Consider the following 27,289-nt stretch of genomic DNA (forward strand, 5'->3'; position numbering starts at 1 on the left):
CGTTCAAATTCTAATAGAAGAATGTTGGTTATAAATGAAGAATTTTCAAAAGGGATGTAATATAATTTTAAAAGTTTTTTTTAAAAAAAAGTGTAGTTTCATATTTTATAGGAATCTAAATATAATTACCCCTTTGATTTATAACTAATTGTTATGTAGTACCAGACATAATACTTAAATACGAATACAGAAATCTTTCTGGGAAAAATTATACTTTTGATCTCATACGATTGAGAGTGTTGTACTTTTAATTTCATAATTTACGTACTTCTCATATTTGGTCTTATAAGCTAAAAAGTTGTGGTAATTGGGATAAAAAAAATGCAAAAACTTTTTATTTACAGGAGTAAACGTACTAAGCCCGTAAACTGTAGGATCAAAAGTACTTAAGTATTCTACAATTTTTATCCTATAAGAGTAAACTTACTAGTCCATAAATTGTAAGATCAAAAGTATAACATTCTCTATCGTGTAGGATAAAAAGTACAATTTTTCCGAATATATGCTAATTAAATTGCAAACACAAGTTGTAAATTAATATGGAGTAAACATAGACAATGTTATTCCATATTTATGAAAAAAATAACTAGTACGACACATCAACAAAGGGGTAAAATAAGTGCGTACGTCGCCACAAACAACACTTCCCAAATTCAAAGATTCAGAAACAAATTGAGCAGGCAGGTTAAATCGTGCAGCTAGCTAGGACCAATTTTTATTTTACGGGGCTAAAATTACACAACTTTCATCCTATAGGACCAAATGTATTAAATTCGTAAACTGTAAAATAAAAAATACAACACCATCTATCATGTAGGACCAAAAGTACAATTTTGCCCAAGGGACTTGATACACGACATAAACATAAATGACATATAATCCCGAAACTACCCCCTCCCTGACGAGTTGCCATTACAGGTAAAATTCAAGCATAGGAGCATCACTCCAATACTCAGAAGTCAATTTGATTCGAATGAGAAAAGACATAGTCGACAGATTGATCGTTCAGATTAAACTAAACTAAAGATAGGTTAAATGGATGCCGCAAACAGCTAAATCTCTTCAAGGCCAAGAACTCGTCGTCCCTGTTAAGAAAGACAAAAGTATTTGCAATCAAAGAAAATGGCCAACAGAGATGGTTTCTGCAACTACAAAACTAGAATACACAGCAGCGGTAGAGGATATTGCGCTCCTAGGCTTGTCTTCTGAACTCCTCGTTTTCTTTGGCCAAGATGTCGATGCGTGATTGAAGAATGTTTATCATTGCTTGTGCCCTCATCACTTCAATCTTGAGCGTCTCCTTCTCCATGGAGACGTTCAGGATCTCATTCTCAAGATTGCTGATAAATTTTAAGTACCCAGGAGGCACAGATTTCTCAAGGTTGGAGGAGTCAAACGTAGGCGGGTTGGCAGGATGGTTTTCCTTCGACCCAACAGGTTGTAGTAAGGGAAATTCTAAAAGTGCAGAAATATTTTTCGTCATCATCATTGTAGTTGGATCCTGACTAGTTGTGGTTGAATCTTCAGACCCATTTGCATGGCTGGAGTTTGGATCATCATGCTTTGATCTTTTGCTGTTTTGAGCTAATGAGAGGGGTTCAGGTTCGCTCGATCTCTCCCTCTTGCACATGAAAGGAAGACTTGGGAACTCAATTGGATTCTCAACCTGGGGAGGAGCAATGCTAAGAGGGCTAGTGTCCTGTAAGAGATTGGATGATCAATTATTTGGTTAGAAACAATGCAAATGATGAGTACGTGTAACATAATATATAATACATCTTATTGCAACACTCAGAGAAGGTCCCGAATCACAGACTAATTTGTTCTGCAATGCTGATTTAGGTGATAGTGAACCAACATGCAAGAAAGATTCAAGATACTGAGGAGTTAGATGCACTATAGTAAAATGTTGAGACATAATATTAACTCTTCATCATACATCCATATCAAGCTCAATTACTGCAGTAGATGATCAACATGCTCCAACAATGGTACACTCCTATGAGCAAATGAGGAACAGTTATTAGCTAACTATATCCTTATTTCTTAAACATTTTCAGGTCGTCTTTTTCCAGAATGAATCACCAAAACTGTAGACTGGCTCTGGTTTACAACGCAATTATTTTCTTCCTAGTTTTCCTGTTCACCTCTTTTATCAGATCCCCACAAGATCAAGCTAGTAAACCATAACTTCCCTGAAATGAACAAAGATCTGTAGAATTCATTGGCTTTAGATACAAAGAATGTCTTGGTATAAGATCATGAGATAGTTCTGGTTGACTATAAGTTCCACATTTGAATTGGCACCAAATTCCATACGGGAGCACACAACATAAGCATCGGCTGCAACTTTAGACTTTCATCCTCTCAAAATGTAGTGGCAAAGAATCTTTATCAGTCAAATCATGTAACTTAAGAAGGCTTGACTTTTTGGAAGAAAAATCCTATCTTTGGACAGGATATTATTCTCAGACATCCAGAAAAAGAAACATAATGTTTAATCCCATGTGAAGGGACTCTTTCTCATTGACCCCATATCATACTGAGATGAAGTGGTGAACTGTATCGACATTTGTGCTGTACAATCTTAATCCACAAATATCACATGCAGGCATATTTTGGTCCACGTTGACAGACATATTATGTTACCAAGTTCCGTTTCCTCTATCCTCTTGATCAATATAACAACTCAATATGTAAGATCAGCAACCGACGAGCTAATAAAACAGTAGATAGACAGTCAAGATGCATCTTAGAGTGTTGCTAATGTATGAAACACAGACCTGCCTGGATCCCCTGTATCTTACTCAATTTGCTTGCGGTGAATAGACTTAGACTATAGAGTCTCACTCTAGATCATTTTATGTCTTTTCTGTTTGGAGGAAAAAGAAAATGTCTTCTGTGCGGATATTCTATCCAAAAATAAAGATTCTGATTCATACTTCCCCCGCAATAAAGCCCAAAGCACAGCACACATAAATTTGAACTCAGTGCAGGCATAAGTTCAATAGTCCTGATTTTAGTAGGCGGGCACAATAAAACATATACGGTGCTGCAGTGCATGATGAAACATTTATCGACTCATTTATTAGAAATGTAGCCAGATAAAAGTGAGATGCAAATCATATCAACTTTGTAGAAGTAAAAGGTGATACCCCTAAAGGGAATGAACTTCATTCATTAAAGAAAGATCTGATGATAAACCTGGTCAAGTTCATTACAATCCCCTCGTGCTTCATCACCATTGGCAACATCATCCTCGGCATCTCCTCCAGGAATCACCAGTGCTGCATCTTCATCCCATTCCTCTTCAACGAAAGGGGCATATCGGTCCCCATTGGGTGGTCCCAGACCACTTTTTTGGAAGATTCTACAAAGCACAAAGGCATCCTTTTCCCTCACAAAACAACAAAATGGAACTTCTCAGATTCATAACTTTCCAAAAGATGATTCTGCAAAATAAAAATAACAGAGCACTGAATTGAAACTAAATTACATTTCATACCTGTGAAACGCCAGCCCTTTCCAATTCTGAATCACAAAGCCTATACTCATGCATTACCCAGTTAGTTTTCTTTCCATCAGGAGCTCGCCCGCTGTGGAAAACAAGTGTTTTCTTCATTCCTATGGTTTGGTTCTTATGACGTACAGATCGATCCTTCCCAGTGGCTTTCCAGTACCCTTTGCCAGTGGCACGATTCAGCCGAGACCCATTGCCGTACTTCCTATCCACGGGGCTGAAAAAGTACCACTCTAGATCTCTCGTCTTCAGCGATGAATAATCTACTTAATGCAAAAACACATAAAAAAATATTATTCTTGATCCAAAGGAATCTAGATCTTCATAGACAAAAATAGAGAAAAGCAAAAACAGATCACATTAAGACTTACTTCCAAACGAATGCAAAGAACACTCAACATAAATCCCTTATCAGCAATTTTCAAGTAGCCAAGCATGATTACAGAAACAGGCATCCCCACTTACCCGCGCCCATCAATCACTATAACCTTTCGAAAGTTCACACTGAACTTTCATCCTCTATCACTGGTATAATACGTCTCATTATCAACTATTTTTACACCAAAAACATCCAATTTTCCCAGACTTCATTTCGCAGCATTTTTTACACCACAGAGATTGCAATCGTGTAAACAGGCACGCAGTCTACATATGTGTCTTCTAACTTGGTGTTGTCTCAGTTCCCGCTGAATTCTTATCTAACTATATCAAGTTCATAAAAATCTCATCTTTAACCTTAATTCATCTCCGGCACTTCACTTCATAGCATTACATGCCATAGGTACTAAAATCATGTTTCCTCATACCCAACAGAAAACCATCATTATAAGACTTATTTGCAGTTAATTCTTCATTTATATCTGAAATCCAACAAATTGTACAAAGTAAAACTCAACTATACAACATCAGTAAGAAAAACATCCAACAAAACAAACCTCTTACGGACTACTTAACCATACACCATAAAAGCCATATCAACAAGCCAAGGAACACCCTGTTCCTCCACCAAAAAAAGAAAAACAGATATTCTCATGCAACAAGAAAATTGTGGAAATAACATAAAAATACATCTAATTCAATCTCATTTACACATGAACAAAACATTATTTATCTCATATATATACCAGCAAGCTCCCAAGGCTCAGATTTATACACATCAATTTCTGTAACTGCTTGAAACCGGAACGGCTTCCCACAAACTATCCTCCTCAAATAGTACCTCACCAACTCCTCATCCGTCGGATGAAACCTGAACCCCGGTGCCAAGGAAGTTGGCGGCGGAGCCCCCATCCTCCCCGGCTTCGCCCCTGTGCCCACGGCCGCCACCACTACCTCCTGTCCCATCTCCATTCCAAGATTTCCAATTATCCCACCTCCCACTCCCACCCCAAAAAAAAGGGAAAAATTCAGAGCCTTGAGGCTACACAACAACACTCAAGACATAAATTCAAAAGCCCAGATACGAAGTCTACTCAAAAAGCAGCAAGAAACCTGGGCTTCAATAGAAATGAAGGAAGATTAGAAGGCAAGCAGAGGTTTTTTTGTTTCTTTTTATGAATTCACCAGTGAAATAAAATGAAAAACAGATAATTTATCCCCCCTTTTTGAGGGGGGTCTTGATTTTTGCCCATGGGCCAAAAAATGGTGAGAGTGGTGTGTGTGAGTGGGTATGGATGCTTGCTTCACACAGAAATCGAAGAACAAATGAAGGATAAAGAAAAGGATGGGATTGGGGAGTGTGTTAGCCTGAGCCGTTGGCCGGTTCTAATATTTCAAAATAATAATTGTTCGAATTTAGATTTTTTTTTCATTAACAATTTAATTTATAATTATAACTACAAATAGAGGTAATTTGGTGATGCATAATCGGTAATATATATTATAGAAGCTATAATTATATTATTATGTAAGTATATTAAGAAATCGATTAATATATTACTATATTTTTCAAATAACAATCAAACTATCAAAAATTACAATATAATTAATTCATGTTAAAAAAAATAAACGCTTGTATATTTAATTTTATAAATCGTACTTGTTATGAGACTTCAGTATCAATTACTAGATTTTTTTAAGGTCTAATTTTGAGTCGGCTGTTGCATAATTAATCACGGCATGATTTATTTAAAATTTACTGATTTGGAAAAAGTTATTATGATATTTAAATTTACAATTAAACCAAATGCAAAATGTAATTAGATTCTTGCACTAATTCTCAATTTTTTTATTAATGTACCAATTAAAAGATTACTTAATAAATATAATGGATAATTAGACGAAAAGTAATTATGGTGGGAATAAAATTTACAAAGTGTAACTTTGATCGAAACATGATTTTAATAGAATTTAATCGCATTAAATAATTATAAAGGTAACTAAATGGCTATACATAAAATGCAAATTAAACCTACTCAGCACCAAACGGGCTCTAGCACATGATGGGTATGTTGAAACATATTATATATATATAAATGTGGATTTGGATACCTCATTTATGAAAAATTTCATTTTTGGGCTTGGAAAAAAAAATTAGTTCGAATTTCAAATCGATTTAAATTTAAATAAAATGACGTTAATTAGATGGTTAATGTATTATATTCATTATTAAATTTTTGTTAGTCAATAATTTTCTTTTTTTAATTATTTCCACTAACTTAATTGATGGGCTTAGGCCGACTTTAATTAATTAAAATACCAGGCACAATTAATTAAATTCAATTTAATTAAAGTCCACTTAATTAAGTTCATCATATATTTAATCTAATTAAATATATGAACCCCCGATAAGCCTTTATTAAATAATAAGTTCAATTTATTAAATAATAAGGTCAAGCCCAATATAAATTAATTCAATCAATTTATAATTGGGCTTATCTATTTAATGGATCGCTCTCGTATACAAATAATTCAATTATTTATGGAATTAATTCCTCATCCTTTTTCGGTGATCTGTGTGTGACTCTTTAGGTCACCTTTCAATTAGACTTGGGTTGTCCAGTACTATTATTAATTAGATCTAATTTAATTAATAATTCTTGATCAACTCTTGATCAAGAAAGCCCGTCATCGTGGGTGGCCATTTAGCAACGGTCCATGGCATTAGAAACTAAACGAAAATCCATGTGAACTTTTAGAATTACCTTTGTTCGAGATGTAATATTATATGAATTTCAACAGGTAATAATATGAGAAAAGAGGGACAAATTTTGGATGATTCCTTCCGTTCATTACAACTGAAATCGATGATCTGTCATGTGCAATTGTGCATCCTCTTCAATATAAATTAATAGGCCAATGTGGCGCCCCGTTGGTGAATTTGAGACTCATAACCTTAAAGGTCATGAGTTCGAACTCTACTTTATGTGTAGAATGTTATGTTTATTGAATAGTAGGTGCGTTGATTCTAATGAATAATATGTGTTGATATTATCGATTAGGGTACGATTGTTGTAATAGTATTTGTTTATATATTAATATTCGATATGAATGATCAGGATACGATTATTGTAATAGTTTTTGTTAGATATTGATATGCGATATGAATGATTATTGTTAATTTATTTCAATTAATAATAGTTATAGTAGAACTGACTCATACATGTGTTTTTGTCAACTTTCTAACTAATAACTTGGTACTTGATTTGGGACTCAAATTTTGTGAGAAGTCACAGCAAAGTGTCTTTCAAGACCATTTTTGCAATGGAGAGTTAATAAAGAGGAGTAGAATTGTTTTGGCAAATTTGAGAGGAAGCTTGACACCCTGGGATTGTGGGGGACTAAACAAGCAATTCCCCCTTTTTCTTTAAAGGTCAAATCATCAATATGTGCAATTCACGTGATCCAGCGCTCCACCTGGCTGCCCCAATTCCGCACCCCAACCCCACCCAAAGTCGAAATGCACGTATAGATTCGCTGTTTGTATCGATACTTCCACGATACATCGTCACTCCTCACCTCCATCAACAATCATTTTCACTTTCTTCAGATTTTCACTAATTCCTACCCACTCCCTCTTCGATCCACTCGCATTTTGCCCCAATTTTCTCTAATTATGATGAAGAAACGGGTCCCCGATTGGCTCAACAGCTCCCTCTGGTCATCTCCTAATCGGTCTCCTTCGCCGCCGCCTACGCCGCAGGACGTCGCGCCGAAAACCACCGCCCCCGCTATTCTATTGAACGGGTCCCCGATTGGCTCAACAGCTCCCTCTGGTCATCTCCTAATCGGTCTCCTTCGCCGCCGCCTACGCCGCAGGACGTCGCGCCGAAAACCACCGCCCCCGCTATTGCCGAGGCTCCCGTCCCGGTGCCACCGCCGGCCGTCGCGAGGCCGGCCGAGCGTCCGGCTTCCTCCTCAGCTTACGCTACTAGTGCTGCAAAAGGGGAAACTAGGAATCCGTTGAGTGGTCATTCTGGAAATAGTACTAGTGTTTGTGACAGTGATGATGAAAATGGTAGCTCGTCAGCAAATTCTCCGGCCTCTGGTGGTGCTGGTCCCGGTTCAGTGGCGCCTCCAGCTGCTGTGGATACTTCTAGGCAGGCTCAGATTTTACAAGAGGTTTACTGGCGTTATTCTTTTCGTTTTTACTAAATGTCATTTGTTTCAGCGCCTCTTTTCTCATTTAGCTTTCCTGTTGATAGTTACATTTTTTTTTCCGTCTTTTTGCGTGTTTATTGTTTCAAACTGTAGTTGTCGAGGAAGGTTATAAATATGGGAGAATTGCGGAAGCTAGCATCACAAGGCATACCTGATGGAGCTGGTATTCGCGCAACGATTTGGAAGGTATGGAATTGTTAGATTATATGCTGTGATCTTTATGGACATCTTTTATGCAAGATGATTGTTGGATAACGAAGTTTATTTCAGTTTACAACTGGTGTTGCACTTTCCAATTTTAGAAAATAATGGTTGTATCCTGAAAACATTTTCTGGGGATGATGCATGAGCTTTTATATTTATCTCTCAACAGTCACACTGAATTCACTGTGTTTTATTCATGTTTTGAAACTTCATATTTATTTAGGCAGTAAGGATATTGTACTTTTCTGGGAGAAAGTCCTTTATTATTTTTAACTGGTAAAATTGAAGTGCAATGCTGTACTGTATATTGTGAAGCGACATATGGAAAAATCAATAATAACACAATGCCGCATTGCGTTATCAGATTAAGATGGGAAACAATAAACTGCCTGTCATAACGAAGGCTTATTTGAAAGTTTTTGCGAAGCACAATCAATTAAAGCATTTCTTCGAGAGATTTTTCGTGATAGTGACATTGATAGTTTCTGGTTCCTGTGAGGTTTGCCTTTACTGTGAGAACAGAAAGCAGTGAGTGAATAATCAGTACGCCCAATGTACATATTAGCAAATATTCACTTGTTGAAAGAAAGGAAAGGGGAAAAACTAGTGTTACACAATCCCATTTGATGGACACTCCAAATACTAAAATCAAACATTCTATTAACTTGACCAATTTACACTAGCAATAATTAACGCTAATGCGGACAGTAGGGGCTCATCTCCAGAATCAATGCACCAGTCTCTCCTTCTTTTCTTATTTATGGGCTATATGTGTTTCTTAATATTATTAAACAATAAATGAGTTTCTTTAACATAACACGCAAAAGTAAGATACTAGACTCTAGTGAAACCTTTTTCATATTTTAGAAAGTTATAAGTCTGTCTAAGAAAGTATAATTAATTGATGAAAGCTAGACAATTAAGATGCTATTTAGTGTATGGGATGACTCTTAAATTTTGTGTTTTCACTTTTTGTTTCTTCGACATCGTAAAATTTTGAAATCTGGATTAAGGTGTACATGTGAACTCTTTGCAGTTGTTATTGGGGTATCTACCAACTGATCGCTCTCTTTGGCCTTCAGAAGTGGCCAAGAAAAGGTCTCAGTATAAGAATTTCAAAGAAGAGCTATTAATGAACCCTGTAAGTTCTTGAATATTGTTTTACAATATATTCTGCTTCTGAGATATACTTTACCTAGGATATGCCATACTAAAGTCAGGTAGACAAATAAAAATTAGAAATTTGGCTTTCCTATGAGGTATATTGTCAAGGTAAACAATAGGCTACATGTTTTGCAAGTGGGTATTTTTGGGCCTTTTAATAATAAGATAAATCTTTGGAAAAGCACAAAAAGAAATCCTGAGTGCACAAGTTGTGCCACAGTGCCTTTCGTTTTCTTGTTTTTCCTTGTTTTTGTGTTTGTTGTTAGATAATCTGCTTCTAAAATCTAGTACCAGCTTCTGAAAATTTACCATTGTTCTCTTATTGGTTGAATAAAATTCCTTTACAAGGTACAGTGTTGGGTGAATCCTGACTAAAACTGCTCTTGAAAGTGCAGAAAATTACTGTATTGGACAATAAGCAGGCATAACTGTTCTCTAAAGTGCGATTCCTTTTCACGAATGACATTTTACTGGTTCTTTGCATGCAAAATGTTGTACTGTTTATTGTTTTCCACCAACTGCAGGCAGTCTCATATTAGAGGGTGTTATTTCTTCTAAAGCAGAGCCTATATTTTCAACGACCTTCACCTTCTTTGATGCTTGCTTCGTAACTCTTAGTCTAACGCCTCATTTACTTTGTGTGATGTGAGGTGTGATATATTATTGCCTGATAAAATTTGGGATATGTAGTGATATGATTTTATAATATTTTGTTTACTTTGTTAGATCAAGTATTGAATTATTGTGTAATAATTTTTTTTCATGTTTACTAGCAAGCAGTTCATTTGGAATAAAATTATGAAATGTCAAAGTTACCTCATAATAAGACCAATTGGTCATTATTAAAAAAAAAATCAGCAATTTTTTCCGGGGTTTTTAGTAAATCTTTTCCCTTTTTATATATTCCCCAAAAAGAAGAAAAGAAAATGGAAGGCCACTCTTTGTCTTCCTCTCTCACGCTGCTGTAAAATTCGTTCTTGTTGTCTTTCTCCACAAACTTTTTGCGATGCAATTGACAATTTCAAACACCTTAATTAGCTCCCTGTTGCCTTCTTGAACTCTTCTGGTGACTTATAAGTAATAATCGCGAAACTTTTGTTGCCTGATCCATCCCCATGGGTCTAGTCAAGCTGCTTGGAAGTGTCATACCAACTGAGTCAGTGTACAAATATTTTCTAGTGGATAGGGTCCGAATCCGCCACCTAGACGATTTTCAATAGGAGTTTCAGGTCTTTTCCGGCAGCCTCTTTAAGCAGGTCTAGGATTCGGGTCTTTCTCCTTTGATGATGATGCTGCTTCAGATTTTTCTTCTTCTTGTTATTCTCGTTCTTCTACTTCGGAGGTTTCTTCTTCTACTTCCTCTACTACTTCACGAATTGTCATGGGCTTTTATTCATTGGTCTGTTGAGAAAAAGGGACTTTTCGTTTCTTCGCCATTGAAGAACTCTGCAAAGCTTTTGATGGAGCAGATCTAGAGACAATCTGGTCAGACGAGAATCATCTCTGTTGATTTATTGCTAATTTAGGGAAAAAGTAGGGGAATGGGTAAATGCTTGGCTGATGATGAGGATATTTTGGAGAGCAAAAACATTATTTATATTACATGGAGTGGGCCAAATTAAAATCCCACCTCTTTAGGTGTAATTCCAATCCTGACTTAGTTCACCACAATTTTGCACTGGAGCCACTCATAATAGGCTGGAGCAAAATGAAGTAAACACCATATTACACCGGGATTGGGTTGGATATCCGGCCCAATCTGGAGAAGTAAATGAGACCTAAGTTGTTTGAGATTTTATTTGTTTTGTTAGATTATGATTTACCATACTAAAATGTTAACATTTTTTAGATACATAACATGCAGAAAGCTTAGTAGGAAAAATCTGTATTGCCTGAAGCAAATTAATCATTTGTGGCATTGTATTTCTGCTCTTAAATAAAACTAATTCCACCACACATTTCAAACGTTCGACATTTTCTAAATGTTTCCATGGCTAGTCAGTCAGAGATTGCAAGGAAGCTGGAAAAGGCAAGTCTTGAGAACCATGAAGTGGATCGCGGCAGTCCAGGTTACCTGTCGAGATCAGAGATAAGTCATGGAGAACATCCCTTAAGTCTTGGGAAGAGTAGCATATGGAATCAGTTCTTCCAGGTACCTTTTCCTTATAGAATTGTATAGCATGTCAAATAGATGTTACGTCCATTGTCATTACCATCCTTTATTCTGCACAATTGAACTTTTAAGTTAACAGTTGTCTAAACAATAGTGCAATTGGAATTCTGCATCTGAACAACACAAAGATTAAGACTTATTAAAGCTCCTATATATTACTTCTAGGACGCCGAGATCATGGAACAGATTGACCGAGATGTCATGCGTACTCATCCAGACATACACTTCTTCTCAGGGGACTCAACTTCTGCTAAATCCAACCAAGTAACCCTAATTTTACTTGTCTGCTTCTGCTCTTTCTTTGGAGCTGTTAAAGTTACATAGGTATATCTTTTTTATTTTCATTATGCATCTTTCATTCAGGAGGCATTGAAGAACATATTGATTGTATTCGCAAAGTTGAATCCGGGAATAAGATATGTGCAAGGGATGAATGAAATCTTGGCCCCACTGTACTTCGTGTTAAAAAATGATCCTACTGAGGAAAATGCGGTAATATTTTGACTCCATGCTCTGATACTTTTAATTATGATGAAATGAAGTAATTGAATCTTTTTCTGGTACAGTTGGACATCAAGTGCTGTCTTTCCAAATGGTCAAAAAGATAATACAGTTCTTAAGTTATTATTCTGGCTGAAGTATGCATAAATTTTTGTACCTTTCCAAATCGAATTAGTGCCTTTTGCATTTTCTGCTGTTTCAAAATGATGTCAACAGAATGCCTCGAGTTCTTTGCATATTTTTCACTAATATATGGAATCTTCGCATTACCTATATATATATATATATATATATGGTGATCGGCTTCCCACAATATACTCCTTATCCGCGACCTCAAAGATGATAATGGTGATGTAGAAAGACAAAAGAGAAAACAAAAGTGGAGGATCCTCTGAAACTTCCCGTTTGCCATATCCAAACGCATCTGTTATTTCCTGCTTTCAACCAAACAACCTCCTGATGAACTGTCCTTCAGAGCCCCAACTGAGTTTCTCCTTTGCAAAAAGGGACCCCTCTTAATTTGCACTTGCTATTTCTGGGATAATAGGTGTTTGCTTCAGATGAAATCACTGCTGATCTGTACTTTCTACGTGTTCTGTTTAAGTTTAGGGAGTAAGATATGGGAATTGATGATGGGGATGCTAGGATATTTTCTTATCTGCTGTCAATTGCATTTTATGGGTTATGTTGTAGTGAGAGATTGTCTTTGGAAGGAGTCTGTAAAAACACTTGGATCAATAAAACTAGATCTCCCAGCATACAAGAATAGATGAACAAAGAAAAACTGATGAAGAGAAGAAAGAGTGAATATGAGAATTCTCAAAGATGATGAAAGAATTAGATTGTTGTCTTTTTCAACAGTGTTCATAATAGCATTTTAGTGAGGAGGAAAGAGGTGAAATACTGAATGACAAGGGAACACATATGCTTTAGAAGAATTTGTGTTGCATGCTGGAGCTTTGGGAGAAAAATTGGATTTTAATGTTGGAAGGGGAAACAGTCTATAGATCCTCTAGGAGTGTCTAAAGGCGTTTGACACTTATCCTGGAAAAAACCAAAGGTTGCATTTATGGTTATAGAACTTTTGTTGACTTGATCTTCAAATAGTAGGATCTACTCAAGAGTCTCAGACATTAGCAAAACGGCCTGCCTAATCATGAAACATGGGTGACCTTCTTTTGGAGGAGTATCAGTAATGCCAAATCATTGGAATGTTGAGTTGTCGATCGCTGTTTGCTTAGTCACAAGTGAGAAACATGCATAAATAGGTCTCCGCCAATTTATATGTTACTCATACATTTTCCATAAGAGTCCATCAGCTTAAAAGTGTTTATTTGTTGGTATCCAGCAATGAGAAGTTACAGTTTTGCAACAGCTTTTCCTATCCTGAAATTACTTAGCCGGTAGGAGCAGTGAAGATGGAACTAATAATCAACACAGATGCTGCAAATAGGTTTAATCAGTGATTGAGGTTGTATAAGAAGGATCCTGAAACAAGGAAAGAGTTAGATTTTAATTTCACATTGATTAATGACATCTTACCTGATTAATGTGCCTCTAAAGAAAGGTGAATCTATGTCCATGACAAGTCAAGGTAAACTGTGGATGGAGCAGCTTAGGAAACACAGCTAACACAATTGTAATTTATTTTAGTTTCTGATCATAGCATGCAGCAGTTCAGGATGAAAAGTCATTTGCTTCAAGTGGGAAGAAAATGATTTTGTTGTGTGATTATTTTCTTTGGTTCGATAATTCTCATACACTATAATATTGTTTAGAGGTTTCTTTTTCAGTTACTATTTCCTTTTCCAAGTCCTGCAGGCTTCTGCTGAAGCTGACGCTTTCTTCTGTTTTGTGGAGTTGTTGAGTGGATTTAGAGACAATTTTGTTCAACAACTTGATAACAGTGTAGTGGGAATCCGTGCCACCATTACAAGATTATCACGTCTTTTAAAGGAGCACGATGAGGAGCTGTGGCGTCACCTTGAGATGACAACAAAAGTAAGATTCTATACATACTCATTTCTACCTTCATGTTATGAGCCCTCTATTTGCAATCTTCAAAGGTAATGTGAATTGTATATGTGAGAGGATTCTGTATACAGGTAACCATAGCTAGCAACCTTTTTGCATTAGTTATAACATGAAATTGGTAGCAAAAGATACTGGATCTTCAGACACATTTGTTTTCATATTATTGTTTGGCTATGGTTGAGGGATATATTAAGTTAATCATCAAGTGACGGTTTCTTGTGGAGGCCTTTCGGACATTTGTTTAATGTGGAAGTACTAAAGGACACCTTGTTGTCTGTTAACTGAGAAACACTTGGAATGTTGAACTTCTGTTAATTCATTAAATGATAGTGTTGATTTCAGTTTTAGTTTAATATGCCGTATTCTAGGATTTCATAACTTCTGGGAAAGGGTATTGCCCCACATAAGAATGAGGATGGATTGAAATATTGATAATATATATAATATTCCCTGTGACAAATAAAGTTGTAGTCTATCTCTACTTTTATCATTGCAATTACTGGCTATATGCCCTTTAATTAAGTTGGCTTCTTAATTTAATTGGTCGTTAATCTGCTAAAGAAATTCATGCCTCGTTACTACAAGAAAAAGGTTATTCAGTAATTACTACCATCACTTGAAAGCAATCCTTGATGGTTCAGTAATTCACTTCATTGCATTTCACATGGTTGCTCTCAAGTTTTATGAGTATCAGCAAAGTGGATAGTACTTATTTATCTAGCTGTAAAAGATTTCAGTTTATGCATTTGAATTGGTTGACTTGTTTATCTCAATTCTTGAGCATGGTTCTTTTACTCATATAGTGTGTCTGAATGTGCAGGTCAATCCCCAATTTTATGCATTCAGGTGGATTACTCTCCTTCTGACCCAAGAATTCAATTTTGCAGACAGTCTCATAATCTGGGACACACTTCTGAGTGACCCTGATGGTCCTCAAGTAAGTAAAAAATTTTAATCAATTATTTCATTTGCAGGTCGATATTATCTAACCTTACATGTTAATTTGCATGTTGTTTAGGTAGAGTTTTTGGTACTTAATCTTTTTGAGTGTCAAGCTATCATTGAGTAAAAAAATGGAAAGAGTACAGGACAAGTGTTCCTTAGCGAATATTTATTTGTTTTGAGTAGAGACATGAAACTCAACTTGTAGGATGGTTCTCTTGTGCATTTTTACATTGATGATATCGATTGCTCGTAAGACTTGGAAATTTTGTCCACGCTGCAATTTGCTAAAACTGGATGATATAAAATCAACTGTAGATCACAAACAAGGATTTTGTTGTAGTTATTTTAGAAGCTTCTGCATCCCTTAAAGTATATCGACTAGAAGAAAAGGAATGTTATTTCAATGGGAGGCAGACAGGAATCAGGATCTGATGCCTGCATCCATCCTAATTCCTTTAGGCTGATGGTTGGACCTTTGGTTTTAGTCAGAAAAAGGTAAAAGGAAAGCAAAATGTCTAGAACACTAAATACAAAGTTACCTCCTTTTTAAGCGAGGAAATAATTTTTCTCCTCACAAAAACCAAATTCAAACATAGCATTAAGGTTAAGCATTTCATATGACATCCATAAGTTACATAACTAGAGCTAGACAAAATGATATGCTAAGCTTACTCTAGATCAAGAAGAGATAAGGAAGAAGTGGACATGATGACAAGTGAACAAATTGGAGCCTGTTCGAAATAAATTGAGGAGAATGTGATGAGATGCTTGGAGCATATTCAATTATGGCAGTTTCAGTCCCCACTAAGATAATTGCTGGACCGTCACTGGTGACAGACCTAGATAAGAGGTCCATCTAAAGACACATTAGTTACTTTTAACTTCAGAGATGAACAATGATACAGCAGCATATAGGGTAGTAGGGTCTGTTAGGCCTTTTCCAGTCAACAGAATGAAGCTGGTTCAAACTTGAAAGTTATCAAAGGTGAGGCTAGGCCATGTTGCAACTTTGATGTTGGTCCATTGTGACAGGTAGTCATGAAATAGTCTAACTGCAAAGGCAGCCAGTGAGCCAACATATGTTCATCTTGTACCCGCCAATGCTGGAAGTCTCATATTAAGTGTGCCTTCTAAAGATTGATAGGTGTGTGAAAGAAATTGAAATCCTATAAAAAAAATCCATAGTCATCTGTATGACATGCTGGTTGGTCTTTCCTCAAATACTTGTTTCCTGAATAAGTTACCTTTTTCTTTACAAGTAAATCCAACATGCAACTACTGGAAAGTTATGACGTGTCATATCTTTCAGTCTTTTCAAGGGAGGGGATGCCATCAATTTTTCTTATGTTCTTTTTGGTCCCACTAACTGTCACATGTTATGTTATTCCCCTACTTTCATTGTTTCAAAACATTTTCAGTTCTTGCACCATGGTGTCCTGGTTATAATGACAAGACTGTTTTCCTTGTCCCTGGATGGCAAACTTGTATAAAATGTGCTGTTTGATGGATTTAAACCTTTTATTCGCTGAGCAGTCCATTTACATATGGATGACTGTACTTTGGAAATTTATTGCTACTTACATAGACATTCCTATGGTTTGCACACATAACAAAGATCTCGATCTGGAAAGTTACACTCACCCCTTATGTAAGTCATGTTTTACATTAGAAATTCCCCTTGGCCATATCCAGAGGTCTTCAGGGAGCGTAAAGCATAATTGCTGATGGAGTAATTATGTTTTACACTCCCTGAAGACATCTGGAGATGGAGCAACATAATTTATACTGTAAAACATAATTGCCAATGGAGCAACATAGTTTTCCGAACTGTGAAATTTTTCAGTAATATCCCCTTTCCGTGCTCAATAACTGACATTGCCTATTCCATTACTTCTGGAAGTGTGCAAGTAGGTAGGTAGGAAAATTAGAATAATGTACTGAACCATTTCCGAATCAACTTGCAACTAGGTTACTCCTATCTTAGATTCATTGCAGTTATGGTCCTAAACTGTTATTCAACTATAGGCACAAGTGTAATCTGCATATCCCCTGGTTCTTGTTCCTTGGCTTATTTCCTTACTTCATACGAATTTGAAATTGGAGTTGACCTGATTGGCAAACTATTATAAAATTGCAGGAAACTCTGCTCCGTATTTGTTGTGCAATGCTGGTGATAGTTCGGAAGCGTTTACTCGCAGGTGACTTCACGTCTAATCTTAAGTTGCTGCAGAACTACCCAGTTTCGAACATTAGCCACATTCTCTATGTTGCCAGCAAGTTGCGAGTTCACCCAGCGGGCTGAGGCTTTTCAATAGAATATTTTAGCCGTTTCGTCTATTTATTCTATTTATTGTAAAGTTGCAGGATGTAAATGTAACTTGATAGTGATTTCCAGGAATTCTTCAGTTGGTTTAGACTTCCGGACCTTTGTGTAACAACCAACGACATGAGAATGAGGAAAGAAAAACTAAGAGATTCTGTGGAAATTGGCCACTTTGGATCTTTTATTTGTCAAAAGTTCAGGTCTAGATTATGAACTTGTGATCAAACTATACAGCCTTACAAAAAATTAGTCGGTTGCATGGTTTAGGGTCAGTTGCATTTTCATCATTGGAGGTTAGGTCGAACTATCAAAACACTCTCCACTCTATTAAATGGGATAATTACGTAAATTTCTTATAATTTGAAATATTATATGCTCCGTGATGGTTAGTTTTCGTCTAATAAATATATATTTTTATTGATATTAATAAGAAAATTAAATAAAATTTTATATTTATGTCCAATTAATTTATTATTGACTTTTTTTTAGTTGAACAAATCATTTATGATCAATTTGCTTTTATACATTATTTTGTATTAATGTCTGTGATTCGGTATAGTTTTACTTTTATAAGAATAATTTGGTTAGAAAAAATTTATATAACATGTAATAAATTAATAATAAATAAATTAAGGAGTGAATATAAATTTTGTAATTTTTTTATTAAGATTCACTAAGACAAACAGTAAGAGTAAATGCATTATTTGATGCCAAGGCAAAAATGATAAATTTACGGTTCTTTCAAGCTTATATAATTAGAACAAAATATAATTTACCCATTATTTGATGCCAGGACAAATGTGATAAATTTACGGGTACTTTCGAGCTTCCAATGGACACTCGCCAATGTTAACAAGTCCAAGAGCTCTTGAAAAAATTTCATTTTAGAGGACATGAATTAAAACCCCATGAAGTCTACTTTCTTCTTTTATGCACACAGCTATAGAAAAAAGCACAATCATATTCTTCGCATCCCGTCTCAATTCAGTTTCACAGGCTGATTAGCATATCTAAGAAACACAATGTATTGCGCGTGACGTTCTGTTCTCCGCACTATTGAAAAGCTTCTTCTAGAATCTAGATCTGGAGGAAGATGAGTTTTGTTCTGTGGAAAAGTAAGCATAATTAGACACCACCCTACTTGGGAATTTGTGTCGGTTTTTACCAGCTCCTCCATGAGTAATGTATTTCCATTTCCTCTTCAAAAATAATCATGTCATTTACAGTCTATTAGTACAATCTGTAAACAAAGCATCCATCTGAAAAATACCACTAGGATTCTTTTATCCGCTATAACAATACTCTTTACCTGTGTCGCAGTTCCATTCCCGAGCAACCTACAGCCACTGTCCTTAGTTTCTTCAAAGTCATGGCACTAGCTTAATAAAAGGGCCTGGGGAGGTAGAAAAAGGATTTCAGCAAGCGTGCAAACATCTCAGAAAACAAGTTATAACAATCAAGCCTGACGGTTGGCGGTACATAGTAAAATAATCTGTCATTTCCGGGCAATGCAACCAGAATTTGGTGTCTTTCAGAATTTATGTGCAGATAAAAACAGAATTTATGTGCAGATAAAAGGAGACATGCTGTCAACATGGTTAGACAGACTAAATATTGCTATCGGTCTAAATATAAATGTGGGAAAGAAGCACCTGAATAGGAGAAATACCCCCTAGTGGGCCCAGTTGCATGATGATGTAGCAGCTGCAGGGATTACGGGCCATGTCACCTAGTTCTTGATGTAAAAACCTACTTATCTGCCACAGATGTTGAATTTGATGTGACAGATTCTGAGTCATCAACTCCTCCGGTCTTCAACTGGCTGTCCAAGATATCTAAAACATTATCCGGTGGACATTTATCCACTGGATTGGAAGCTGATATCTGACAAAAGCACTCAGGCCATGAATTTGTGTAGAAAGACTCAGGTGAGACCCGCTTGTGAGGTCCACCGAAGTTTGTGTTCAGCATCACACGCCTGATAGATTCTTCAAAACCTGCTGTATGCCCCTTCTCCCGATCAATAAAGATAGGGGCAAGAGCTTTCCTATCAGGTTGTATGTTTGTACGGAAGCCATAGTAGAGGCGGTGGCCGAGAAGATTATTTGCAAAGTTGCTTGGCCCATCATATGTTGGCATGAATATGTCAGCAAGCAGACAAACCATATAATCTACAGCAGACCCGACCAGGCCACGTGTATTCTTCGCCAGTTCACCAGTAGAGTCTAAGGTATTATGATTCTCAAGCCGAGGGAATAAAGATCGAAAAGGCTTCATAAATCGCTCACCACCAAATAGTTCACCAGCTGCCAAATATATTCTGGTAGAGTTGTCAAACCCCATTGCTCGTAAGATAAGACCAACCTGCAAGTCATTGGAGAATCATTTATTGTAATGAGAACTGTGTTTGCCTACTACCTCCACAGTGATCAGCATAGTCCAATGTGTCATTTTTATATTATGTTCTGATATGCAAGATAATGCCGTCATTCATCAGCTATGATATTAATGAATGCTACCAGAAACAAGCCAACTTTAAAGAAAATACCTCTTAGTTCATACAGGTATCAGTAGTCTCTATATAAGTTTGATATGGATCCTTCATTTTAGGCACTTATCCTAGATTATTTATGAGTTCTCTAAAGGAACAAATCCCAGTAATTAATTGGACCCAATACCAATTCATCTAAACTCGGTTACTGCATCGGCACACATTTGTTGCCACTTACAAAGGCACTATGCATTCCCTGGACCTTCACCCGGTTACTGCCACTCTTCTAAGGGAAAGATTTACATGTCCTCATAAAAAAAATACAAAGTCAAATGCACCAAAATTGTTCTGGATAGCAGTTAAGCAAATTGACAGTAAAATTTTTACCTCAACAACTTTGCATATAGGAATATCGAGGACAATGTTTGTTCCTTCAATAAGTAAACAGTTAGAAAATTTGTACCCTCATGGAATAGAGCTTGCATATTTAAGAAAGCAAGAGTTATTTCAAGGAGTGCAAACTAAAAGTTCTATCACTTGTACAAAATTCTTCATGTCATTGAATAATGACAGTGCTAACCAAGAAGACTACTAGGAAGCAGTCAGCACGCAACCAATGATGAAGCAAATTGCAATTCTGATTTATTTATCAAAGGAGATGAAAAACAAAAGTTTCGACAAGCAAATGAATATAGGCAAGAGATGACGAGCAGTCCTGCCACGTTTATTTCTGGTAGCAAATAAGCATCCTATTTCTTTTCAGGTGATGGAACATTTTGCTAGTCAACATGTAGTGTCTATCATATCAGAGATTATAAGATTTTGAGAAATTCACGTAAATCACGGCAGTATATACATCTGCAGTAAATGTAGTTATTTAATAATTAAAACCAAGATATAGCACCCACCAGAGGAAAAGATCGCAAAAATAATAGCCAAAATTGAAGAATTACCTCTTCTGGAGTTAGAGGGCATTTTCCAATAGCCCTTCTCTCACTATAAACAAGTTTCTTTGGTGCAAAGTTTTCAGCTCGATATTTCTTCAGAACTTTTTGCTCTTCTGGAGTAAATATATCAAGGCACCTACAAGAAGTTACATGAGATATATAATAACTTTAAACTTCTTTGATATAAAAAACATTCTTATTTTCTGCCAAAAAGCTTCTTTCCCCAGACCATTATCATGTAATATTGAGCGAGGATTCTGGAATCCCACATCATTGCCATGTAGATATCAAGTCTCTGTAGCTATTTTACTGATTTATACTCAGTTCCGCACAAACATATGTCTGTTATTTCAGGCTATCATTGTCTCTACGTAGACCATGCCCCAACATCACCAGATTCAGTAACTTCTACTTTAGTCAAACTAATATGGTGGATTCCTACCTTGCACTAGAAAAGAGTGCCAATGCCTGATCAGGGGTTTAGCAATCACTTCAATTAACTGAGTTGTGCCTAAACAACTAAAGATATGGGGCTACAGGAGAAATTAACGAAAAGGCTCTCTTCCTCAATATTTTACTTTTTTTTTTCCCTTTTTGTGTCCCTTGTTTGCTCTTTTCCTAGAGATTCAAATGTCCAGGGGCCTCAAATGACGAGATCATGGGTGGTGGTTCAGACATGTATTTTCAATTCCATGGAACAATATTTTCAGGAGTGGCAGTAAGAAAGTAGGGACTTACCCAGCAAATGCCAGCATATCCATCTCAAAGCGAAGATGGATGGCCATGAAGTGACCTTGCGAACGAAGCCTATTTACTATTGAGTTACTCAGCTCCATGATGTGAGGCTTAAATCGCAAAGCATGATAATTCACTCTACACCTTAGCCGCTGGTACTCAGGATTGTCAATCTCTTCAGCCAAACGATGTGAGAAAGGTGTAAGATAAATAGCACCATGCTCTTTCATCTTCTTTAAAGCTTCTGTTGTATACCAACTGATAGGAGCATCTCTTGGGGGCCGCATCTGAGTGCCAGAATTTTTGCATTAAAATGTAATCTAAAATAAATCCTATTTAGAAACTTATCCGTTAATCATGAGCTCCACCTGAAAAGCTTTAATTTTCTTGGTCTTCCCATTTTTCCGGATTTCTGGAATGCTTTCCACTATTTGTACATCATATCTCAATGACTTGATAAAATGCTCAACGTCATAGACACCATGAAAACCACTACAGAGGAACAGATATTAAAATACATCACGACTGAGCTGCTATAAAATTAAATTGAGTCAATGGAATGGTCTAAAATGACGAGAGGAATAAGTTGAAAATGCATATGAGGTTTTCTTTTGGAAGTTTTGCAATGTCAAAAGTTTCGGAAACATTTCAAAACATTAGGTTCACTTCCGCTTCACCGACTCTGAACCTAGATAATGACTCAACATATATCAAACTTTATTCTTGGAGCAAAGTGCACATTTTTAACTATAAGTTGATTATACATTCCATTCACCACCAGAAAAGCTGACCCAAATCCACTTAAACAAAGCCATTACTCTTACTAAATTATCAAAAGGCTCTAAAATAGCATCATAGATTCAAGCTTTCAAGAGGAATTTAAACTATGAATCGTGCTACAACCACCAATACCAGAGATGCAGAAATAAATATCCCAAAATCACATAATCCACAATAAATATCAAATTAACTTTGAGACCACAGTTCCTCACATTCCAGAATACATGGGAAGAAACCAGAGGTGCAGAAATCTCAAGTAAAATATGCCTAAATCTCATGTGAATCTACACAACAAATATTATAATATTCTATAGGTAAAAGGTAGTATTTTCAATATGGAAACAGGCACCTGTCATCATGCCAGAAGGAATTCGCATCCAGTTCAGGCAGCACAAGTGTGGCATTCATGATTCGAGCAGCAAGAACAGCATTGCAAATCTAGATATTACAAAAGTTCATGGAGTGAGATGGAGTACATCAAATGTTTGCCACCAACTGATAAACTGAAGATGAGAATTGGCCTTATCTATAATAATAAAGAAGGGAAAAGAGATAATAAAATACTATGCCATCTTATCCCATTAGGCCAATTTGAATTTCATGGATATGGCGTCATATGTGCTTCATAAACAAATATCTGACAATCAACCAAGTAAAGACAATTTGACATTTAGACATGGTGGCAAGACAAAGAAACTCACGTCTAGACATAAAAGCACACACGAAGGGCAGCATTCTCACAAAATAGGAATAACAAGTTAATTATACCTGAATTTAGGTTTCCAAATGAGAATGATATAATTAGGAAACAAATGAGAAATTATTACCCTACCATACCTTATGTGCTAGCTAACAGATCTGAAGTTTAATTTCCGAGAGCTAGGAGACTAGGTGTTAGCAGAGAAGGAGCATAAGGGTTTATTATAATAGGTTACTCAGTGACAAAGAAAAAGGGTCTAATTCAAAAGTCTTTACAAAAAATAGAATCAATTTGCCAATTATCTCATAATGGAAAGGGACAGGAGAAGAATAAAACTAAACATGACTAAGCTTTCATCTTAAAGTTACATAATCCTATCAAATGCAAGTTGTTGTTGAAACACATATACCATTGTCAGAAACTTGAACCAAATGCTTCCAACTGTAACAATGAATTCACTGAAAGCAGTATGATAAGAAGAGTTAAAGATGAACTTTTATACCATGAACACAGAACCTCTTAAGTAATTAAAGAGAGGACCAGAGTAATGATCCCCAAGCTTCATTTGTACACACCTCCAAACATAGAACATAATTGAAAAAATAAATTCTAGACTAACCCAATTGTCAAACAAATTATAAAAGTTACTTTTCTCTTCATGCCATATAAATTAATTAGAGAATGATCACCTAAGAAAGAAGAATAGGCATCCATAAGTAACCTGAAGTATTTCCGTAATTGACTAGTGGTACAATGTGAGTGCAAACACTAAAGAAATAAACATTAGTTGGTACACCTATTAATCAAAAGAATCAAACTAAGCTAATTATATAAACAATCAAGAGTACATTTAAGCTACACTAATCAGAGAAATTTCATCCCAGGAGAAAAACTTTTGAAATCACAAAATATGAAGGGTTCAAGATACTAATTATCACCAGCTCAAGGCCCACGTAAAGACAGAAAAGGAAAGTTGTAAAGAAGAACAGGAGTATTAATACAATATAAAAACAAGATTTTGTGCATACCGCACTCCTCTGCTGATTCAGGCCACCATTACAACGGACTCGTAAGTAGCCATTAGTTTCTGTTGGAGGAGCTGCATTTTTATATAGACATAAAACCATAATCAGTACAGCCAGACAAGTCTGGCACAGAAGGTGCATCTACAGAAGCTCATGGATTCATGGGAAAGACAATCGATTAAAACAACAAAAACTGTCTCGAGATGAACCCACTTGAATTCAACAAAAGAGATTAATTCTAAACAAATTTGAAAAACCTACGGGGCCACTCAGATCTTGGAGCAGATGATGGCCGCCACCCACCAGAAGCAGCCGGTCCCCAAAGCATATCCACATCAACCTACTCATACACAACAAAGCAAAACAAATGAATACATACTTGCATAAAGTGTTGGTAAGATGTAAAGGGATAATGCTGAGCATATGTATATATCAGATCTACCATAAAACATAAATAACTATAGTTTCTAAGTTTAACCTGTCAGTGTTTAACATGAACAATTGCCGCCATTCCAATGAAGCAGTAAAGTAATAGACCAATAGAGTTAAACCAAATGACACATTGTTCCATTACACAATTAACCAATTTCTAACTACTAGAACTTAAAATAATAACAAAGCAGAACAAACCAAAGAACGAGAAAGAAAATTCCATGCCTCAAAGCAAACAAAAATAACCTAAAATTTTCATATAATGACTCGAAAGGAATCATTAAGTAACAATACGTACCTCCGATTGAGACAAGGATCGAGTGTTGCTCTTTACAGTGGACAAAAGCGAAACAGTACAGATCACCAGCACAATGACAGCAACCGATAGCCTTCCAAACATGCCCTTAACTCCTGATTGCTTCAGTTGATGCCTATGCCCCAATCTGCGGAAACCACGAAAAATCCTATCAGCAGATCCGCACTCCATTTAAATAATAATTAATCAGTAATATCAGATACACAAATATATTCGAACAAATTACCTCCTCATTTTCTGTTACTGGTAGTGCTAGATCCAAACTTTTTACATTCAGCAGCTTTCTTCAGTATCAGCAAGCAAGAACCTGCGGGCGTGTGTGTGAGACAGAGAGATCCGTTGATGAGAAGTCGAATCAGAACTGCTGGCGGGTCGGGTCACTCCGGCTTAACTGGATGGGTTAAATGGTATCCTGTTAGCTTGCCACCGTCGGGACAAATTTAAAAATCGAACCATAAAATATAGAATAATTATATTATGCTCCCTGAGGTTTGGTATAATTATATCTTCTCATATATAGATTTCTTCGTGAACTAAGAAATTCTTAATATTCTTTAATTTATTTTTTTTAATACATAAATTTTTTTATTAATTAAAATTTATCGAATTTATTAATATTAACAAAAAAATTGAATTAAATTCTTAATATCGATTACTCATTACAAAAATAAATATTTTTTAATCAAACTACCCTTATAAGGGTGGTAATCTACCTGCATATGACATATACAGGAATAATTTTATCAGAAAAGTATTTATTTAACTTGTAATAAGTCAGTGATAAGTTAATATCAAGTAATATGGAGTGTCAGTGCTAATATTAGCAAATTCAGTGAATTTTGACTAACGAGTGGATCTATTTGTCAAATAAAAATAAACATTAAGAGTACTAAATATAATTTCCCAATTCACAAGAATTTAACATATAATTACACTAAATCTCATAGGAGGGGTGTAATTATCCCTAAAATATAAACAAACAAATTGCCTAAAAAAATCAATTGACCCGAACTGATGAACACACGTATATATTATATAAATTGACTAAATTAAAAAGATTGAGTGAAATAAATACAACTTTTAAGTATATTTATATGTTTTACTACACATATAATGGTATATCATATTATCTATCTAAAAATGAGCATAATTAAGAATTTAGTATTTCTTTTAATTATTTTTGAGTAAATTATTATTTAATATATATAACACATTTGAATTTTATTTTTATATTCTAAATTGTATATTTTCTAGCAATTGAGAATATTATTTATTTAATTTGGAAGTATATATATTGTACTAAGATTATGTGCAAGTACTTGGATAATTTTATGTACATCTTTTATATGTTTATTAAATATGTTGCCACTAAATTAATATTAGACATGTAATAAAAATAATATTTTATAAGATGTTTTAAAAAAAATTAGTAAAACACCCTGATGGGGGTTACCTGTTAAAAAGACACACACACAAAAAAAAAAAAAACTCTTTTATTAAGGGTAAAACAAGTATTACAGCAAGATCCGCGCGTAAAGTCGCAGGTCAGGTCACCTGGATCCGCCCCGCATTTTGACCGGTAGTCCGACCCAATAAATCAAGAAGAATCATGCACCGTTCGATTAGAGTTGAGAGGCACTCTGATGGCAACACGTGACTTGATCTACAGTGTCAAATTGGATCCTATAAATACTCAGGCACAATTCACTTGAGGTAACTGGCATTAATTGTTTTTGACTATTTACCTTGTGATTGTATATTTCTATCTCGACTCGAACTAACTTAAACGTCGGATGGTCTTAGTTTGGGATGAACCCGACGAGCCTAACATACGTGTTTCAATCCTCGGGAGTCAGGACCCATCACCGATGTGGGGAAATTACATGTGAGGTCGTTCAATGTGGTCGCATATTTCGAGTTGAATCATACCCTCTTAATTGTACAATTGCAATTCAGACACCAAACACAAGTATTTTTTTTTAAATGACATCAAACATATTTTCCTCGTGTAAGAAACGCGTTTCTACAAACTGTTATAGGAACCAAAGAATCAATTCCAGAAATAAATATTCTGCAAAAATCAAAACCCATTATTTTCAATAAATTTCGCTTTAAAGTTACTGCAAACAAAATAGTTTTGGACAACTAAAGAAATCGCTTTGAATCATATAAAAATTATAGGAATCACTTAAATATTATTGTGATATTAGTATTATTTGAAAAGAAAATCAATTATTGATGTTCAAATGGTAAGTGACGTCGGATTGTGATTAAAAAATATTGAAATAAAGCGGTTAAGTTAGTGATAGGTTTATTGTAGGGCAAGGGGAAGGAGGTGGGGGAATGAGAGAAGAGTAACCTTTACATTTACACCTTCTTAGATTTTTTAAAATTAAACCC

General features: G+C 35.7%; 3 protein-coding genes across 5 annotated transcripts; 1 reads left to right on the forward strand and 2 right to left on the reverse strand.

Annotated features, from left to right (window-relative positions):
• Positions 1 to 685: 685 nt before the first annotated feature.
• Positions 686 to 5,252, reverse strand: LOC105179599 (NAC domain-containing protein 78). Of its 2 annotated transcripts, none has more exons than XM_011103240.2 (4): positions 4,645 to 5,252; positions 3,506 to 3,783; positions 3,205 to 3,390; positions 686 to 1,699 (listed from the first exon to the last, which is right to left on the reverse strand). In XM_011103240.2, the coding sequence occupies exons 1-4, from the start codon at positions 4,868 to 4,870 to the stop codon at positions 1,193 to 1,195; spliced, it is 1,197 nt and encodes a 398-aa protein (XP_011101542.1). In that variant the 5' UTR covers positions 4,871 to 5,252; the 3' UTR covers positions 686 to 1,192. The 2 variants fall into 2 exon arrangements, with proteins under 2 accessions (XP_011101542.1, XP_011101541.1); XM_011103239.2 differs by having other exon boundaries at positions 3,506 to 3,786.
• Positions 5,253 to 7,363: 2,111 nt separating this feature from the next.
• LOC105179603 (TBC1 domain family member 13) lies at positions 7,364 to 17,643 on the forward strand. 2 transcript variants are annotated; one of them, XM_020691367.1, is made up of 10 exons: positions 7,364 to 7,678; positions 7,795 to 8,080; positions 8,213 to 8,305; positions 9,360 to 9,464; positions 11,490 to 11,639; positions 11,826 to 11,924; positions 12,024 to 12,152; positions 13,983 to 14,162; positions 15,016 to 15,132; positions 17,278 to 17,643. In XM_020691367.1, exons 1-10 carry the CDS (start codon positions 7,575 to 7,577, stop codon positions 17,440 to 17,442), a joined length of 1,428 nt encoding a protein of 475 aa, XP_020547026.1. In that variant the 5' UTR covers positions 7,364 to 7,574; the 3' UTR covers positions 17,443 to 17,643. The 2 variants fall into 2 exon arrangements, with proteins under 2 accessions (XP_020547026.1, XP_011101548.1); XM_011103246.2 differs by having other exon boundaries at positions 7,364 to 7,618; positions 7,735 to 8,080.
• Positions 17,644 to 18,639: 996 nt separating this feature from the next.
• Positions 18,640 to 25,322, reverse strand: LOC105179604 (uncharacterized protein At1g04910). Its single transcript, XM_011103247.2, has 10 exons — positions 25,116 to 25,322; positions 24,872 to 25,016; positions 24,403 to 24,481; positions 24,145 to 24,215; positions 22,766 to 22,854; positions 22,005 to 22,128; positions 21,640 to 21,923; positions 20,908 to 21,037; positions 19,116 to 19,827; positions 18,640 to 18,856 (listed from the first exon to the last, which is right to left on the reverse strand). The coding sequence occupies exons 1-9, from the start codon at positions 25,121 to 25,123 to the stop codon at positions 19,213 to 19,215; spliced, it is 1,545 nt and encodes a 514-aa protein (XP_011101549.1). The 5' UTR covers positions 25,124 to 25,322; the 3' UTR covers positions 18,640 to 18,856; positions 19,116 to 19,212.
• Between the last annotated feature and the right edge of the window lie 1,967 nt (positions 25,323 to 27,289).

The sequence above is a fragment of the Sesamum indicum genome, unplaced genomic scaffold (assembly GCF_000512975.1).
Source record: "Sesamum indicum cultivar Zhongzhi No. 13 unplaced genomic scaffold, S_indicum_v1.0 scaffold00177, whole genome shotgun sequence".
In the NCBI taxonomy this organism is placed as follows: domain Eukaryota; kingdom Viridiplantae; phylum Streptophyta; class Magnoliopsida; order Lamiales; family Pedaliaceae; genus Sesamum; species Sesamum indicum.